Consider the following 17711-nt stretch of genomic DNA (forward strand, 5'->3'; position numbering starts at 1 on the left):
GCAATCTAAGCTACAAATCTAACATGCACAAGTGGTTTTTTGAGTGATTGAGAGCATGGGCATGTTCTTGGCCTTCATACATATAATTGTGTTCATCATTAGTGCACATCATCTATTCAAATTGAGTACAATGGTTTTTATTAAGATATCTCTTTGTTGATAAGAAGCAAGTAGAAGAAGCAGCTTTATGAAAGTTGAAGAGGAGTGAGGGTACTAAAAATGTTGCTACACTTATAGGAGTCTCAAAGTTGGATTGCACAATTTTGTAAGCAACATTTGATTGATTTGAGTGATATGAATCATAGTTTTGGTAGCAAACAATTGATTTAAAAACTTATGTGAGATAAATTACTAGAGGTGGCAAAGAAACTGTACATAAAGTTGCAAATTACTTGAGAGAAGAGCTTCATATTGGTATGAGTGATAGTATTGTAAGAAGAGTATTACATGAAGTAGGTTTGAAATGCAAGGGAAGCAAAAGAAACCAAAGTTTATACTTTGTCAGATTAAGGTAAGATTAGAATTTTCTAAACATCATTATCATTGAATTAATGATGATTGGGATTGTGTAATATTCTTTGATGAAACAAAAGTCAATTGCCTTTGCTCCAATGGTTGCAATTGGTATTGGTTTCATGTCGGGCAGAATACAAGTACTAGAATGGTGCACCAAACAATCAAGTTTGGAGGTGGGGGAGTGATAATATGGAGTTATATGACTCCAAATGGCCTTGATATGATGTATAGGATTGAAAGAAGAATGGATCAATATAAGTACAGAGAGATTTTAGAGTGAGAATTGATTCATACAATGCATGCAAACAATTTAAATCCTATGAGTTTGTTTTTTCAACAAGATAATAATTTCAAGCATACTTCAAAGATAGTGCATTATTGGTTCAATTTGTAAGAATTTATTCTTTTGAAGTGGCTAATGCAATCTCAAGACTTGAATTTGATCGAATACTTGAGAGCAACTTTAAAATGTCAATTGAACCAATATGAAACACTTCCCAAAAGAATGCTAGAATTATGGAAGTGTAGTAAGGATTTTTGGACTTCAATTATTCTCAATGAGTTTAAGAACTTGTATAGAAACATGCATAAGTGCATTAGATCTAAGCTAGTTACTTAGGCAGATAGATAGATTTTTAAATTTGTTTCAGTTAGTGTGAGTGAAATTGAGTTTTGGACCTAATTTCATTTTAATTTTTCTTATATATGCATACTTGTGTGTAATAGACTTTAATCATCATAGAAGTATGATTTACTACAATGATAATCTTGTGAAATTTATGGTTTTATTTTTGTTGCATCCAATTTACCTACATTATTTATTGAATTTAATTGAGCTAATTTCATACTTGGTTTTGGCAATCATTGTATCTGCAGACTCATATATATGTATAAGTTCAAATTGTCAAACATCATCAAATTTATTTTTAAATCACATTTTTGAATGAAAAGTTAGAAAAATGTCTTCATTTGGATCACTCAAAAGGTAATTAGTAAGAAAGATATGATTATCTTCCATGCAAGTTGGAACAATTCTTATACAAATACATACAATACATGTATATATTTTTACAAGTGTAGAAGAATATTTTTACTTGTATTTTATTTCTTTACCACGTTTTTGTTAAAGTGTTATAGATTATAGCTTATCTTTTGTGAAGAATAAAATGCATATATATATATATATATATATATAGTAGTCTTATATGCAACTAACTTCATTGTTCTTTTGAGAAATTTGAGTTTTTAAACTTCATTCAAGTATAATCTTAAAAACAAGTATGGAATAACAAATTTCAAAAAGTCATATAATTATATTGGTCTTAATTTTTGTAATAATTAGCCCTAATATATCATTATTATAAGTAATTTTAAATACTAATAAAAAATTATTGAATTTTTTTAATACAATTAATTCCAAGCACATGAACACATTATTGTTGAAGCTTTTAGACAAAAATCAAAGGAAAGAGACACAACATAACAAACATTTACCACACAAATAAGTAGTTGGATTGCAAATATATGTTGTGATATGCATATGTTCTAATCTTACATATTCTATTACTGCAACAAATAATTACCAAAATTTAGGAGACTTAAAATATTTGATGGTAAATAAAGGAATTATATTTTACAAGTAAATATACCATTAACTTTACAATGAAATTATGAAGTAAGCATATTCAATTAGAACTGCATTAAGTAAGATGCAAATGAACTTGTAGATCCATTACAAAATGTATATTTATGATTGTGTTTTTTTTGCAATAGAAAGTAATAATCAATTTTTTTTATCCACGACTATATAAGTAAATTATTCATCTGAAAAGTCATTATAAATAACAAATCTAGCTAATATTTAAATTTTAAAATTTAAATCTTTATACTAGGTTTATAGAATTTTAAATTTAAAAATTATAATTAATAAATTTATCATAAAATAATATACTATAATACTATTTTTTGAAACTTAAATTTAAATACTTTATAACTAAAACATATTATTCTATACAAAACATATATTTTTAAATATAATATTAATTAAGTAATAATAGAAATATTAAATAATACTATATGTACATATAAACTTTTCAAAATATTTTTATATATATATATATTTATAGAAAAAAATATAATTTTATTGTAAGAAAAAAAATTAATTTCGAATTTAATTAAATTACTTTTATGATTATAATAACATTTTTTACACTTTAAGATATAAGATTCAATTTACCAATGAAAAATATTTTTTTATAGATAATTAATTTATGATCTATCATCAAAAAAACTCAATTTAATCTGGTAATTAAAAAAATAAATATTCTCACTTATTATACATCTATCTATATTTGATTTTTAACACTTATAATGCTATTGCACTATAATTGTGTATAGATGTGTTTTTAGATTATAACTCAAATATTTTAATTATATGAGATAAAATAATTTTTTTCACAATAACATAAAATTATAAAATATATTAATATAAATATTGTTTGACATTTTGATTACAAACTTAAAAAAAAAAAAAAAAAAAAAAAAAAAACTCTTCTTTCATGCATTCAATAGGAGGAAGAAAAATATATATTAGTAATACTTCTATTAATCAGATTCATGCAAAAATTTGTAATATAAAATATTTATACATCTACTTAATATCTATATTTTTTTTGTTCTTTAGTTATAATTTTTGTATTTTTTATTATAATAGAAAAAAAAACTATTTTATTCATTATACTAACTAAAATATTGATCACAATCTTTTGGCGAGAAAACACAACTATTTGGCATTTTAGAATGGATGTCATGAAGAATAATGGTCTAATTTATAGCTTTACTGCAAGTTTAGGATTTCACAATAATAGGAATTGTGGACAACCATCTTGTGTTGTTGATATAATATAGGCTAGTGTAAGAAATAAAAAATGATTGATATAACAACCACAACATCTATTTAGTTTTATTTTATGTATAATCTTTTTAAGAAACAATAGATGAGTTGTGCTTGCTAAAAAAGAAATACAAGACCATAATGCCCCCACAAACCTAAGAAATAATTGTTATACAAATTAATATGCAAAAAAAATTAGAATAATATTGTGAGATATTTTGAGCTGCATACAAAATATTAATTTAAAAAGTCAAAACTAGAATACTTAGGTGCTTGCACTTTGTTATACCTATGTTTTTTATTTTTTATTTTTTTCTAAAAAATTCAATACAAAATATTTAGCACTGCTAGTACTAGCTTCCTCTCTTATTAATACTCCTCCAAACCTCTTTCATCTCTTACTCATTCACAACTTTGCCAATGTATTTTTTTTCTTTTAATTTTTTTTTTTTTTTTTTTTTTTTTTTTTTTGTGGTGGTTATCTCTTTGCCAAAGAGGGAGAAACTACCTCTGCAGTTGTTTCAAGGAAAGATAAGTATCTATAATATCAACTTATCAAACTTTAGAAGTTAAGCAAGTTTAAATTACTTTAGCATGCTTGCTTCCTTTTAAGTATAGCATACATGTTGTAAACAATGTAAAAATGATATTCATCTTGCAAGCACTGAAATTAGAACCTTGGAACTCATCCAAAACAAAGATCTTACTTACTACACACACTATTATCTCCATCTATTACTCTCATGTATAAAATTTTGAAATAAATTTACAAATAAAAATTAATTTTCTTCCTTCCTGCCGTCTAAGTTTAAAAGGCACTAGACAAGGATATAACTCTTTGCTTGGACACCACTCAATGGATAAAAATCTATTAGATGATATTTATTTAAAGAATACTAATTTGGAGATAGTTTTGTCAAAGCATCTACTTGCTCATTGCTTCAGCAAGTAGACAAATTCACCCCATATACCAGATATAACAAAAATTATATGAAAAACTTAAAACAAAAGTAAATGAAGATAATCAACACTCATGTACTTTGTTTTATATATATATATATATATATATATGTATGTATGTATAAAATTTCAAATAACAAAAATACAACAATGATGATTATGATTTGATACCACTAATCATGTATGCAGCCCAGAAAAGACCAAATGTATCCATAGCACCCCACTTAACCCTAAACACAGTGTGCAATACATTTGATACAGGTATTCAAAAATGGTAAGTAAAATGTCATGTTCATTTGGATTAAACTTGTCCAATCAATCTATTCCAACACTTCCGCATAATGAATGCATTGAAAGCAAAAGCTCACAATGAATCATTTCAAGACATATCAATCAAATTGTCACATCGATGCATCCATAGACTTTATCGCTAGTGTCACATCACATCACTTCCAATAGCAATGATAAAATTCCTCAGATAGTTACGAGGTAATCATCCTTGCCACTCAGGCCCACAAACATGGAAGTCGTAAATGAGTTTTTAACTCCTAATGCAACTCAAACTTAGGGTTGTAAACTGCATTCACCAGTTTCAAGGTTTACAAAAAGTATTCCCTATTTATGTATACTAGAATATTAACAAAGAAAACTGACGAGGCCTAATTGTGCACTCTTCAAAGGTAACGCGTCTGCTCTTTACTCCCAAGTTTCCAAAGAATGGTACTGATATTAGACCCTACGTAAGTATGATCTGAACCTCTCTTCCACCTTCTCACAACTGTGACGAGGCAGAGTCACCCCTAACAACGACCCCAAGCCTCAAAAGAGCAGCTAGGGAGTAAACCTTTTCCTAGATCGGCACAATTGCAACAAGGCATGACCCCTCCCACTGGAGATAATACTCACAACTGTTCTGCCGATTCAAGGGTCTGATTATACATGTTGCACATACTGGAAGCTGATGAGAATACCAGCATCTTACACTAACCCTGGAGCCACTAGATAACAGAGATAACACTACAAGTAATAACATAAAAGTAAAATGAGAAGCTACAACAGAGGAAATTCGCTTTAGAAATATGTAACAACCCACTGCAACAAACCCGAAGATTGAATTAACGCTCAAGTTCACGATCTGGTAAAACAAATGATGGGACCAGAAAATACTTTAAAAATGGTCATGGCTGCTTCCTCTGCCTTGCACAAGACATGGGACGGTACTAGTCTTTGAAGACTGCTCTATTCTACACTTTTCATTCACCTCACAGGCTGCTGATTGTAATGGCTTTTCTCCTTCTTCTTAGCAGCCGCAAGTTTCGCAGCCCTGGCAGATGCTTCTCTGGCAGCAGCCTTAGCTGCTGATGAATCGCTGTCTCCAGCCTTCTTCTTCTTCAAAGATTGCATCCTTTTCAAAATTTCTTTGGGATCAACCGGCTCACTGACTTCGTTGGCGCCAGTCTCTTCTTCCTTCCGCTCACTGTCAGGGGTAGGCGGTACATCTCCGTCTCTCTCCTTAAAGGACTTCTCCTTCTTAGCCTTTCTTCTTTTAGAGCTCTTGCTGTTTGTGAGTGTAGGAACTCCACCAGTCCCTCCTTCCTCATTTCCATTAACAGCCTCCTCTTCTTTCTTGTCGTCAGCATGAGTATTAGATCCTAAAATCAATCAGAGAGATATATTAGTAAATCTGGACAAAAGTAACGTAAATGAACCAATAGATCTAACATCAACACACACAAATAGAAATTATAAAAGGAAAGGAGCTATTTCCTCAGATTGGTTGCCTCTACGATGAAGTAGAAACAGGCAGAATCACTTTGTGAAGAATACACGCACGCAATCCGGATTAGAACATGACATACTATGAATTTGGTGAAAATATAGATCGTATGAATAGCAGGCTACATTTTATAGATAGAAAGCTACTCATAGGTTTAACGGTGAAACGGAGCACACTAGCTAGACATAAGAACCAGCAAGACTTTCTACTGCAGAACCACAAGAATTTACTGTACGAGCAGCATTCCTCACACTGGCACCAAATGTAGAGAATGGAACGCTCGCTCAGGTACTTCTCTTGAACATGAAACCAATGAAAAGCTTAGTTGAGCAGAAAAGGAACAAAGAAATTCACCATTTTCATCTTTCTCTTCAGTCGGCTCAAGGCCAAACTCGGCAAGAACAGCCTCCAAAGCAGCCAGTTCTTTCTTTTTTATCTCTTTCTTCGAGAGCTGTCGCTCTGGTTCCCTGAATACCGGAGGCAAGATAACATCAGGCTTTAATGGGGCCTCGTCGGTCCCTAGTGCTGCTACACTCTCATTTTCTGCTTCCTCCTCAACTTCGTCATCGACCTCGTCTTCTCCTTCTCCATCTTCATCACCTTCTGTTTCCTGAGGATGAAAGGGAGATAACGAGACTTTTCAGATACACAACCATGAACGTAAAAATGATCGGAACAAATTAAAAATAAATGCAAGGAAAAGCATTTGTAGTAATTTCAACTCAGGAAAGATCTGAAGACAAGCATCAAACCACAACTAAGAATCTAAAATAAGCAAAAACATCATGTTACTGTATACAGCTAAAGCGAATATAAGACCTGTGACCATCACAACTCCATTACAATCCAGCCACTTTCAGGGTGAGATAACCAATACTTGTTACAGTTGAAGTAACATGGGAGGCATAAATATCTTGGCTCTATTCACTCAACATATTCCTGTTGTTTCTGTAATACGAAAACCGAAGCTTAACAGGATTGAACCGACATCCCGTAAATAATCACGCCACGACTTGCGTGACTGCACTTACTAATGAAATTTGACAAAACCTAACAAAGAGGCAAGCTGAAAGTCGCTCACGATCATGAGGGGTCATCATCAGCTAAAATAGGAAAGATATCCACCTCGTGTTCAGATTCGAGTGTCGCACCCTCATCTGTTACGTATTACGCCACTCACTGCACTCGTCATGGCGTAAAAAAGAGGAAACACGAAACCCTAGACTACATGTAACAATATTCAGTGGATTCAATTTATCTCCTTCCACAGAGTTCGTTTAGACTGCCGTTGTCATTTGACATGACACGAGATTACAAACACAATCTTTGCGTGAGAGAATACGGTTTTCATCATGGACACCATATGGATGATTCAATAGGGTCGTATTCTTTGATTTCTAGGACATAACAGACCAATGGAGAGTAAATCTGATCAAAGCTAAATCCACAAAACTGGGTTTCAATTCCATGGGATTACCTCCACAATCTGAAATCTGGGTTCCACAACTATTTAGCAGTCCAGATCTAAACGAGCAGGAATTCTCATATTCACGAAAAGCAAACACAAATACGCCACTTTCATCCCTCGGAAAAGCTACATCAAAAGAACAATGCTAGTAAACCTACTCACGAAGTGCTGCGACCGGCATATTCAATGGTGAAAACCCGTGAAACCACGAATAGGAGATCTCAACTTCGGTTCTATTATCCATATCAGATCACGTCTGACCGAAAAGATCTGGTACGTAACACAGTTCCAATACAGCGACTTATCCAATCTGAACCATAGCGCGGTGAAGAAGATAAAGCAACCGCCAAAGCTCAAAAAACACTAACAATAATTCAAACTGACCTCCCCTTGGCTCAAAGCCTCCTTCGATTCCGAAACGGGAGCGACATCAATGTCAGGCGGTGGCGCAGTGGTGGCGAAGTAGTCATCCTCATCGTCGCAATCAGCCCAGGACTTGACAGACACCTGAGTCGCCGACCAGAACTGCGCCTGCTCCTCCTGTTTCGGCTCCCCACTCTCCTCCTTCCCCTTGGACTTCTCCCGCTCCAATTTCCTCCTGCTCGAAGACTTGGAGCGACGTCTCTCAAGCGCGGCAAAGATGTTCGTACTGCTTATTGCCGGCAATCCATCGCCCTTCTTGTTTCCGCTTCCGACCATCCTAACTACTCCACCGTAAACAACTGTCTCCTCCCCACCCGTTCCCTCGACACACCTCTCTGACACACCTCAAAAAACCTTAAACCACAACCCCACCCTTCCCTTGTGACAGACTACGCAAATGCCGCGACTGGCGCGGATACGGCGTTTGTGAACCCAAAACCAAAACGCCGCGCAAATCCTCAATACCACTGGTGGCGTAGTCACGCGCTATCCACCTCTCTAGCGACGATCCCCGCTATTTCCCTCCCAACTCTTCCAAGAGAGTCCCCGGTGACAATGAAGCGAGCCCTACGGCGAAACCCTAAATCATAATGCCTCCTGCTCTTCTCTCTCTCATGCCCCGACGTCCACCCCACCCCACCAACAAGAGCCGGTCGGCGCCGCTTCCGGCCGCAGGCTGCCGTGCTCCGTAGCGCGCTGTGTTCGCACAAGGTCTCCGACCTTGTTAGATGGCGTGCGCGACCGCGCAGCGGCTTCTTCGCAGAACCACGCGACTCGCGAGAAGCTGCACAGCCTCACAAGAAGCTGCTCAATGAGGCGGTCATCCTTCTCCTCTGATCCGCAGTCTACCGCCGCGTGGATTATCGTATATGACGAGGTTGATGTGAGCGTGATTCCGGTGGAATTTCTTTCCAGCTTGTATGCAAATATCTTCGCACTCCCAGTGGAACTGCTTTACCATGGTGGGCTCCTCCCCATCACGAAGCTCTATTCGAGATTGGACATTCTACCCTTTGCCACTTCAACCTGGAGCCTCATCTTACCCACTCACTCCACACACAAAAAGCTTCGAGAAGCATGAACGCAGGCCCAGTTTTAGGGTTTGTGAGAGGGAAAATCCACCCTCACTACCGACGTGTCTCCGCACATCTTCGGCAAATTACACCACGTCTCCGTCTTTTGTATTCAACCAGACCGTAGTGGATGAGTGCTGTATGTTTCATGGTAAGCTTTACTTGACTCGTTCACAGACTTCTACGGCACGTAAGAGTGTCGCTCTTCCTGGATTCCTGCGGCTACCACGCACTCTACTTCGATACATCGAAAAGTTTAAGCCCAAGGGTTACGAAACAACTGCAGTTGTGTGTTTCTCCTCATAGCCAACCCACTTTGAATCTCCCAATCGAACACCTCCTTTTGTTAAGAGTAGACTAGCATCAACTTCGTCGACGAAGGTCCCACAACTGGCCAGCAGCAGAATCATCAACACCTCGGAACCGCCATCCCCGGTCCTTCTCGGAGGAGTGCGGCATTTTGCGCCATTTCGCGTCATTTCGCGTCGAGATTAGGTCGATGGCGGGTTGTCGCTTAAGCGACGCTGAATGAAAGCTGTCCGCTGGCTCTCTGTTCGCGATAGTGTATGTCATTCATCCATTCGTTATTTTCGATATTTTTCCGTTTTTTGTTTTATTTTGTAGAATTAGCTAATGAACTAAATTTGGTTTGAGAATAATAAGGATCTGTACACACAACTTGCCTATAACATATCATTAAAAAAATCATAAAATGTATAATTACTTTTATTTGATTATGTAAACTAAAAAACATCAAGAGAATGACGTAATTCTGAGTACACTCAAAATGATGTTCCAGTTAATTGATTCAAACAATAATAAATGAATGATTTTTTTATATTGGGTATCTTTGGATTAATAAGGTATAGACATTTGAACATATAACAGGATGAAATAATGAAGCACATGAAATTGAAACCATTAATCAAATTTTAGAATAAAATTACTTAGTTATTTTACATCCGAGGTCTTCTGAAATTGTCACTTAATATTGGTTCTTGTTGGTTATAATTTTCAATAATCATAAAACTCTTCCATTTTATAATTGAAAAATCAAACAAATAGTAAAGTTGCGAAATTATATCTAAAATAACGAAAGTAATCTGAAATAATACATTTCAATATCTGCTTTGGAATTAATAATTGACTGTACTCTTCAGACATTTACAGAACGTTAATATTTATACTTTAATCATCGATATTAATAAACAACTAAAAAATCATAGCACAGTTAATACATTCTAACCAAGACTGATGTGTATTTTGAAGTGTACTCTAATTCTGAAAAGAATGTAGAACCGTTTGTTGAATCCAGTAATCCAATAATCCAATAACACACACACACATGTATAAGAATTGTTTACTCACAACACATATTCGAATTCAACCCTGTAAGAATGTTACTAAAAGTATATCTACCCAAATTGGTTGAAAACATGTGTGAAAACGTCCGATATGTACTAAAAGGAATAAACGTAATTGATGAAAAATTCTTCCCGAGTTGAATTTAAGATTCCAAGCAATTTATACCCAGCTGGTATGCATGTGAAAGAAATTTCAATTCAGTTGTTTCTACGCCAAGAAGTAAAAATAAAAACTTGATAACATTATTAACAGCACTACTAATCCCATTGCAGAAGTAATCAAGAAACTTTCACTGGCACATTGCCAACTCTGTAGAAAGCGTTTAATTGTGTCTGCTCTATAGAAAAATATGTTGAGACTGAACAGATGTGGGAGACATCGATTGAGGGTGAAAACCATGCATTTTACTACCACTGGCTGTTTGCTGCAGTAGACACATCTACATTGATATGCGTTGATACAGGTTCAAATGTATATGTGTAAATTTTCCCACATTTTCATAAAGACCGGATGGTCCTATTCACAGGTTACTCGGCGGTGAAGCCCACACGCACCGAGAAGTGGGAATTTATGGTTCACTGCTTCAACCAAAACAACTTCAGATAAAGCTGGTTGATACAGCAATTACTTTGTTGGTATTCGACAACATTTGCCAGTGGAGTTCTACATGATTGTTAAAATATCAAACATATCACCTCATAAAGTTGGTAGTGGGGTTTTTGATATTTTACAAGTGCAACACGACAGGACACCGGAGTTCAAGTGTCCTTTCTCTGAAACTCTCAACTTGGGTTTTTGTGTTGGATATCACACAGATGGAGTCTAAGAGCCATAGATTCACGAAAATGGGTGTGAGGAGGAAGAACATAGGCAAGCCGAAACGGTCTGTTTATTGTGCACGCAGCACAGACGCAGACAGAATCGTGCTGTACAAATGACGCAGGCGAAGAGAGCTCTCGCTACTTCCTGCTGCTTGGAGAAATAAATTATCATGAGATGATGCGTGGTCGTCGTCGTCGTCCCCCCTGTACCGTACAATAGAGCTATTCCCTAGAGTCTAAGGCGTGGTTGAATCCACAGCGAGAAAGGCAAATGAAAAAAATTACAGTACCATTTGCTACCTTCATGCTCCTTGCTACGTCGGCAATTAATCAAAACTGTGCGAGCTGTGAAGGAAAAACAAGTGGCTCCTTGAGCTGAGCCAACGGCCGAGAACCAAAATGTCCAAAAATAAAATAAGTTAAATAGACACAGAAAATAAAAAAATAAAAAAACAACTAGCCGTGCTCAAGTTGATGTAGAGGTTGATTACACAACGCCATGAGGAACCGCGCGCAGTAATCCTCAGCAGCTAATTGCGTTGTGGAGTATGGCAATCGCGAAAACACTATCTGGATTAACATCATACTACAACAAACTTGATGGACTTGTCTTAGTATGATGCTAAGCCAGACGCCAGACTGTTGGATTGGCACTTACCTGTGTCGAGGTCGACATCCTCGAAGTTATAAAGATCAATCGATAGAGCTTGAATGTCGGAGTTAGAGCGGCACTCATACAGGAGAGGCTTGATTTGTGGGTTCCGAGGACGAGGTGGGCATTTCAGTCCCAACGCGGCATCCTTCAAGCATAAAGACCACCTCGGTCATGGAAGGCCTGTCCATGGGATCGGGCGCCGTGCACAAGAGCGCCACCTTCACAGCGAGAAGAAACTCCTCCCACTCAGAGGATTCGGGATCCAAGTCTAGGAGGCTGGGGTCGAAAAGCTCCGAGACTTGCCCGCTTTGTAGTTGTCTCTTCACCCACTTGACAATGTCCTCGTCCTGGTTAGCGAACATGACAGGCCTGCGTCCCGTGAGAAGCTCCAGAAGCACGATTCCGAAGCTATACACATCGGCTGCGGAGGAGAGTTGCCCGGACATGGTGGCCTCAGGGGAAACGTAGCCAAGCGAGCCGACCGGCGTGGAGGACGAGGAGGGGTCAGTGGGAGTGACGGAAAGCTTGTCAAGGCCAAAATCTGATAAATGTGCTTCGAAGTCGGCATCGAACTGGACATTGTTCGGTTTCACATCACCGTGCACAATGGGAGGATCACATTGAGTGTGCAGGAAGGAGAGGCCCCGTGACACGCCAAGCGCAATGAGATGCCGCATGGGCCAGTTCAGCACGTGACCGTCTTGTTGTGCAGCTTCTTGCAGCAAGGATGCAAGGTTGCCGTTTGGCATGTAGTCGTAGACCAGGAGACGGACGTCTCCGTGAACGTAGTAGCCTCGCAGGACTGTTAGGTTGCGGTGCTTGACCTTACCGAGCATCTCAGCCTCCGCTTTGAAGAGGCTATCTTCCACGGCGCCGTCGGGGAGCCGACGCACTGACATCACTGTACCATCCTGCATATAGTGCTCACAATTCACATATCAAACTTAGCTCGGGGTGACGCGATACATACAGTAAGATGGCCGAAAGTTAATATTACAAGAAACATGAGGATTGCAGACAGTACCTGAAGAATGGCCTTGAAAACGATACCATGGCGAGTACGGCTGAGGACGTGATCCTCATCGAACTGGCCAGTCGCCTCTTGAATGTTTGACAGAGTAATGGGAGATCGGAACATGATCACCTTGTCCATGGGCGATCCTGGCGAGCGGCCAATTTTGCTGCGCCGTTTTCTAGTAATTCGAGCAATACAGAAGCAAAGCAATGCCAGAAGAATTAGAGCAAGCACACCCCCGCCCACACAAGCACCAATAATGGCTTTCCACGTCCAGAACCTCCTCCATCTCGCGGCTAATGAATTTGAGGGCTTGCTACCATCACAGTAGCCATTAGTGTCTTGAAGAGGAGGTCCACAGAGGTTTGGATTTCCCTCGAAGGACGCTTTGCTGAATTTTGCGCCCAGGACGCTTGGAATAGCGCCGTGCAGGTCGTTGTAGGAGACGTCAAGCAGCACTAAGGTATTGAGACTCTCTAACGACGTCGGAATCGTTCCAGTGAGGTTGTTGCGGGATACGTTGAAAGACGCTAACATCGACAAATTGCCGAACTCGGCAGGAATCCCACCAGATAGTGCATTCCGTTGAAGGTTTAGAGTTTCTAACCTCGGCAGCAGCGCTATCCCTACTGGTATCGCTCCTGTGAATTTGTTGACGTGGAGGTCAAGGCTTCTCAGATTGGTGCAATTCGCGAGAGACGGAGGGAGGTTACCGTAGAGACCAATGTCGCTTAAGTCTAAAACCTCAAGCTTTTTAGCGACGCCGATATCCGAAGATATCTCTCCCGTAAAGCGGTTTCTTGCGAGTGCTAGTCTCGTCAGTTTAGGAATCCTTACTAGTTCGGAGGAGATGGAACCGCTCAAGGAGTTGCCACTTAGTGAGAGGACGGTGAGCTCAGAAAGATTCACAAAACCCGCGGGGATGCTACCGTTCAGACGATTATCATCAAGGTCAAGCTCCCGTAAATTGGGAAGGTATGTGTACGACGATGGTATACTTCCCGTAAAGCTCTGCCCGCTGAGGTTTAGGGTTCGCAGGTTCATGCAGGTGCCGAGCTCTGGCGGCAGTGAGCCACTCAATTCGTTTGCCCCTAATTGCAACACTTGTAAATTCTGAAGTGAGCTCAGAGAAATTGGAATGGGGCCGGACAAACTGTTCTCTCTCAAGTCCAGAACTTGAAGCTGAGTGCATTCGGCGATTGCGTCTGGAATAGGACCTGTGAGATCATTTGTAGCTAGAGACAGAGTCGTCAAGGCTTGGAGTGAGGCAAAGTCGGTTGGAATGCTCCCATTCAGGAGGTTTCTGTCAAGAGCCAAGAATTGCAAGTTTACGAGAAGTCCAAGTCCTGTAGGAAGACTCCCCGAGAGCTTATTCCCAGAGAGAGAGAGCACTCTCAAACTCGCAAGCTGCGTCAGGCTACTCGGAAGGGCGCCATCGAGGGCATTATAACTTAAATCCATTGATTGAATATTTCTCAGCCCGCTCAGAGCCGGAATGCCACCGGTGAAATGATTGCGGGAGATGTTTAGAGTCTGCAAACCCGCGAGGTTGAATAGGGGAGCTGGCAATACTCCAGAAAGAGAGTTCGCCGCGACGTTGAGCTCCAATAAGGCTACGGCATTGACTATCTCTGCGGGTAAAGGCCCGCTCAACAGATTCTCCCCGAGCCGCAAGATTTGCAAACTCACTTGGCTGGTAAAAATGTTGGGTACCCCGCCTGTGAGGTTGTTATGCGTCAACTCCAAAGTATTCAGCCTCCCTAAATTTGCGAGCCCCAAAGGAATCTCGCCTCCGATTTGGTTCCTGCTCAAGTCGAGCCGCTCGAGGTTCACCAACTGACCGAGTTCGTTGGGGATGCTCCCAGAGAGCAGATTATTGCCGAGAGCGAGAACATTAAGCGCCACGCACTGGGAAAGCTCGACAGGGATGCTCCCAACAATCTTGTTGCTCGTTAAGTCCAGGCTTCGCAGAACTTGTAAGGTTCCGACCTCGCTTGGTATGCCCCCAACGATCAAATTCTGCGAAGCACTGAATACCTGCAACCTCGGACAACCAAGGAAAACTTCCCGAGGAATGTTGCCTGAAAATTCATTTTCAAAGAGGTACACCGCGTGTAAGAGGCTGCAGTTTCCGAGCGACGCCGGAATGTTGCCGTTCAAACGGTTAGTGTGCATGTTCAGTCGGCGGAGCTCACTCAAGTTACCAACCTCGGCTACATCACCAAAAACCCAGAAACTTAGACCATCAGTTCAGAAACAACACTTCCAGGTAACTGAATGCACAATGCATTTCGACACTCAAATCGTTGCATCAACTTCTGAATGTGAAATCAAGAGAAATTCCAAGAGTTATGGCGTAAAGAGATGTAACCTGCGAGAGGGCCTTGCAGGTTGTACTGTTGTAATAGAATCTCCTGGACACGACCCGCAACGCAAACTACTCCATTCCAATCGCACGGGGCATTTCCGAACCCCGTGACCCAGTTGGTCAGGATCCCCTGAGGATCGACCAAGGCCGCCTTAATCGCCAGCAACGCCGCGATATCTGATTGCGCATCTTGCCCGCCCACACACCTCACCAGCAATCCGAAAACCAAAGAGAGAAGCACCAACGCCCTGGCGCCTCCCATTGCCGAATCACCACCGTCCCTTCCTTACCATCCTTGAGCTCCTTTACCAATGCCAATACTCTAGCAATGGGTTCAAGATCCTGTTCTAAGCAACTCACAGTCCTTTCGAATCCTTTTCTCTGAAGCTTCGGCCTGCAAGAATGGAAGGTCGAGCTTTGTAGATCTCCACAACCTAGGCGAAAAAATATTACACCATATCCTGTGGAAGGCAACTTCCGAACGCTTGCTTTTGAGCATGATTCGCCGCGCGGCAAACAAGGGGTAAGTGTCTTGACTCCAAGGAATTGCGCTGTAGAGCGGCATGTAGCAAGTGACATCAGTGATAATTCCCGTGAGCCTGCTCCTGACAAGTCAGGTCGAGTTTCAGATTCATCTTGACTATGTAATCTACCCGATGAAGCCCTAGATTTTGCCGTCTAACCAAGGAGTACAAGTAAACAAACAATTACAAGGCAACCTCCATATCCAGAATCTCTCCTCTTCCCTGTGTGTGTCTCCGTCGATTTACTCCCATCACACAAGTTTCTCCTTCCCCAACCCTGACAAGTCCACGGCTGCTTAATAGTACCACTCGCCAGCACAGACCTAGACTGCTACCCCAAACGGCACGAAAACCAAATCAGCACTAGCAATAACATGGACGGCAAGAAATCTAGCTGCAGCTACTGCATGGTACTCCGCCGGTACCATAAACTCCGCACCTCGCTTCACACAAAACATCCACCGAATCCGTTTCGCCGACACCCTGTAAGAATTTTCCTTGGCCAGCAGCAACGGCCAAAGTTCCAACGACGACGCAACGCTCGGCGAAAAGTCCAGCAAACTTCCACGAGAGAACCCACTTAGCCATGCACCAGACATACAAATCACCTCTGGACACATCAATAGTCAGCTTCAGGAGTCAAGCGTCGCGCACACCCCTTACGTCACATAGACCAACCAAACAGCGAGATGAGAGAATCAGCAGGCAAGCTAGCAACGGTAGCCTTAGCTAGCATCGCTCCCAGTTGTCTGGTCAGGCTCAGGCTGTTGCAGCTGAGAGCAGTGATGATGGTCTCGTGTCAGATGGCAACGGAACCGATCCCGGACCTCTCCACCCATCGTTCCTTACTCTACTCCACGACATCGGAACCAATCCGAAACCAAAGGGTAGAGTGTTTCGGCGCGACTCAGCTTCCGATTGATCCAAAACTTCGAAGCGATGAGCTGGGATTGCAAAAGGTACGCGGGGACAACACTAACGTCTAGCTTCATCACACAAGTCTGCTGACTTAACTGCGGCAGCGCCTGCTCCGCCACCGGGTCGTTCCCCACCGCTCGAAACGGAACTTAAAACTGGAATCGTCCGACTGGTTCGAAGTTAAATCGCAGCAAGTCACCGATTCATTTCTCTGACTCGTTATTTCCTGAATCAATTCACCGAAATACGAGTCGAATCGGGATGTGTGTGGATCAGTCGTCTATCCATCTCTGTCTGTATTGTACCCAGCATGTATGTAGATGGTTACGGTGCACGCATCCGGCAGTGTAAACTCGCGATTTCGTTAAATATGTGTTCGGACATAATTCAAATGCACTGGCAGAGCTTACAGTACGAAAAGAGCCAATGCGATATTCGGATTCCTCCCTCGGTTTTAAGACGGACTCGTCGATGAGAGGAATCATAAAACAAAGACGGCGACTTTTTGGATGTGATCGGCTTGCTTTACCTTGGATGAGCCTCGAGATCCGTGTCGCAATCTTCGTTCACTTATCACACACGCACGAATTAAGAATAGCTGTGTGCTGAATGGCGCTCTCATCATCCGAGCAATCTGAGAGTTAGCGCGCCACAGGCCTTGGCTCCGCCTGCAATTCCCACCCCTTCCGATGTTGCTGCTCTCACTATTTTTTCCAACGGGATGAAACTGTCGTCGACATTTTCCAGGCGGAAAATGACGCTTGGAGGTTAAAGTAACCTTTCGCTTTACTCCCCCAGGCAGATTTGGGGGGAGATTAAAAATAAATGATAATAAAAGTGGAAGCTTTACTGAGTCGGGTGGGAGGAAAACAAAATAAAGTACTGTCATTGCGATGTAGGAAACTTCTTGATTCCAATCATCTAATTGAATTTGT

General features: G+C 40.5%; 2 protein-coding genes across 2 annotated transcripts; both read right to left on the bottom strand.

The window, feature by feature from the left end:
• Window positions 1-4903: 4903 nt before the first annotated feature.
• LOC112289004 (uncharacterized) lies at window positions 4904-8603 on the bottom strand. Its single transcript, XM_024533858.3, has 3 exons — window positions 7999-8603; window positions 6501-6756; window positions 4904-6021 (listed from the first exon to the last, which is right to left on the bottom strand). Exons 1-3 carry the CDS (start codon window positions 8311-8313, stop codon window positions 5627-5629), a joined length of 966 nt encoding a protein of 321 aa, XP_024389626.1. The 5' UTR covers window positions 8314-8603; the 3' UTR covers window positions 4904-5626.
• Window positions 8604-11342: 2739 nt separating this feature from the next.
• LOC112289003 (uncharacterized) lies at window positions 11343-15713 on the bottom strand. Its single transcript, XM_024533856.3, has 3 exons — window positions 15338-15713; window positions 12976-15179; window positions 11343-12862 (listed from the first exon to the last, which is right to left on the bottom strand). Exons 1-3 carry the CDS (start codon window positions 15594-15596, stop codon window positions 12029-12031), a joined length of 3297 nt encoding a protein of 1098 aa, XP_024389624.1. The 5' UTR covers window positions 15597-15713; the 3' UTR covers window positions 11343-12028.
• Window positions 15714-17711: the final 1998 nt, after the last annotated feature.

The sequence above is a fragment of the Physcomitrium patens genome, chromosome 11 (genome assembly GCF_059467195.1).
Source record: "Physcomitrium patens ecotype Gransden chromosome 11, ASM5946719v1, whole genome shotgun sequence".
NCBI lineage: Eukaryota > Viridiplantae > Streptophyta > Bryopsida > Funariales > Funariaceae > Physcomitrium > Physcomitrium patens.

Bases quoted from the DNA above. Each gene is read 5' to 3' on its own strand.
- LOC112289004 (XM_024533858.3), bottom strand. From the start codon at position 8,313: ATGGTCGGAAGCGGAAACAAGAAGGGCGATGGATTGCCGGCAATAAGC. The intron at 6,757-7,998 runs GTCAGTTTGAAT...TTTCATCCTCAG, and splicing joins AGGCTTTGAGCCAAGGGGAG to GAAACAGAAGGTGATGAAGA. The intron at 6,022-6,500 runs GTGAATTTCTTT...GATTGATTTTAG, and splicing joins TGAAGAGAAAGATGAAAATG to GATCTAATACTCATGCTGAC.
- LOC112289003 (XM_024533856.3), bottom strand. From the start codon at position 15,596: ATGGGAGGCGCCAGGGCGTTGGTGCTTCTCTCTTTGGTTTTCGGATTG. The intron at 15,180-15,337 runs GTTACATCTCTT...TTGGTGATGTAG, and splicing joins CCTGCAAGGCCCTCTCGCAG to CCGAGGTTGGTAACTTGAGT. The intron at 12,863-12,975 runs GTACTGTCTGCA...CACTATATGCAG, and splicing joins TTTTCAAGGCCATTCTTCAG to GATGGTACAGTGATGTCAGT.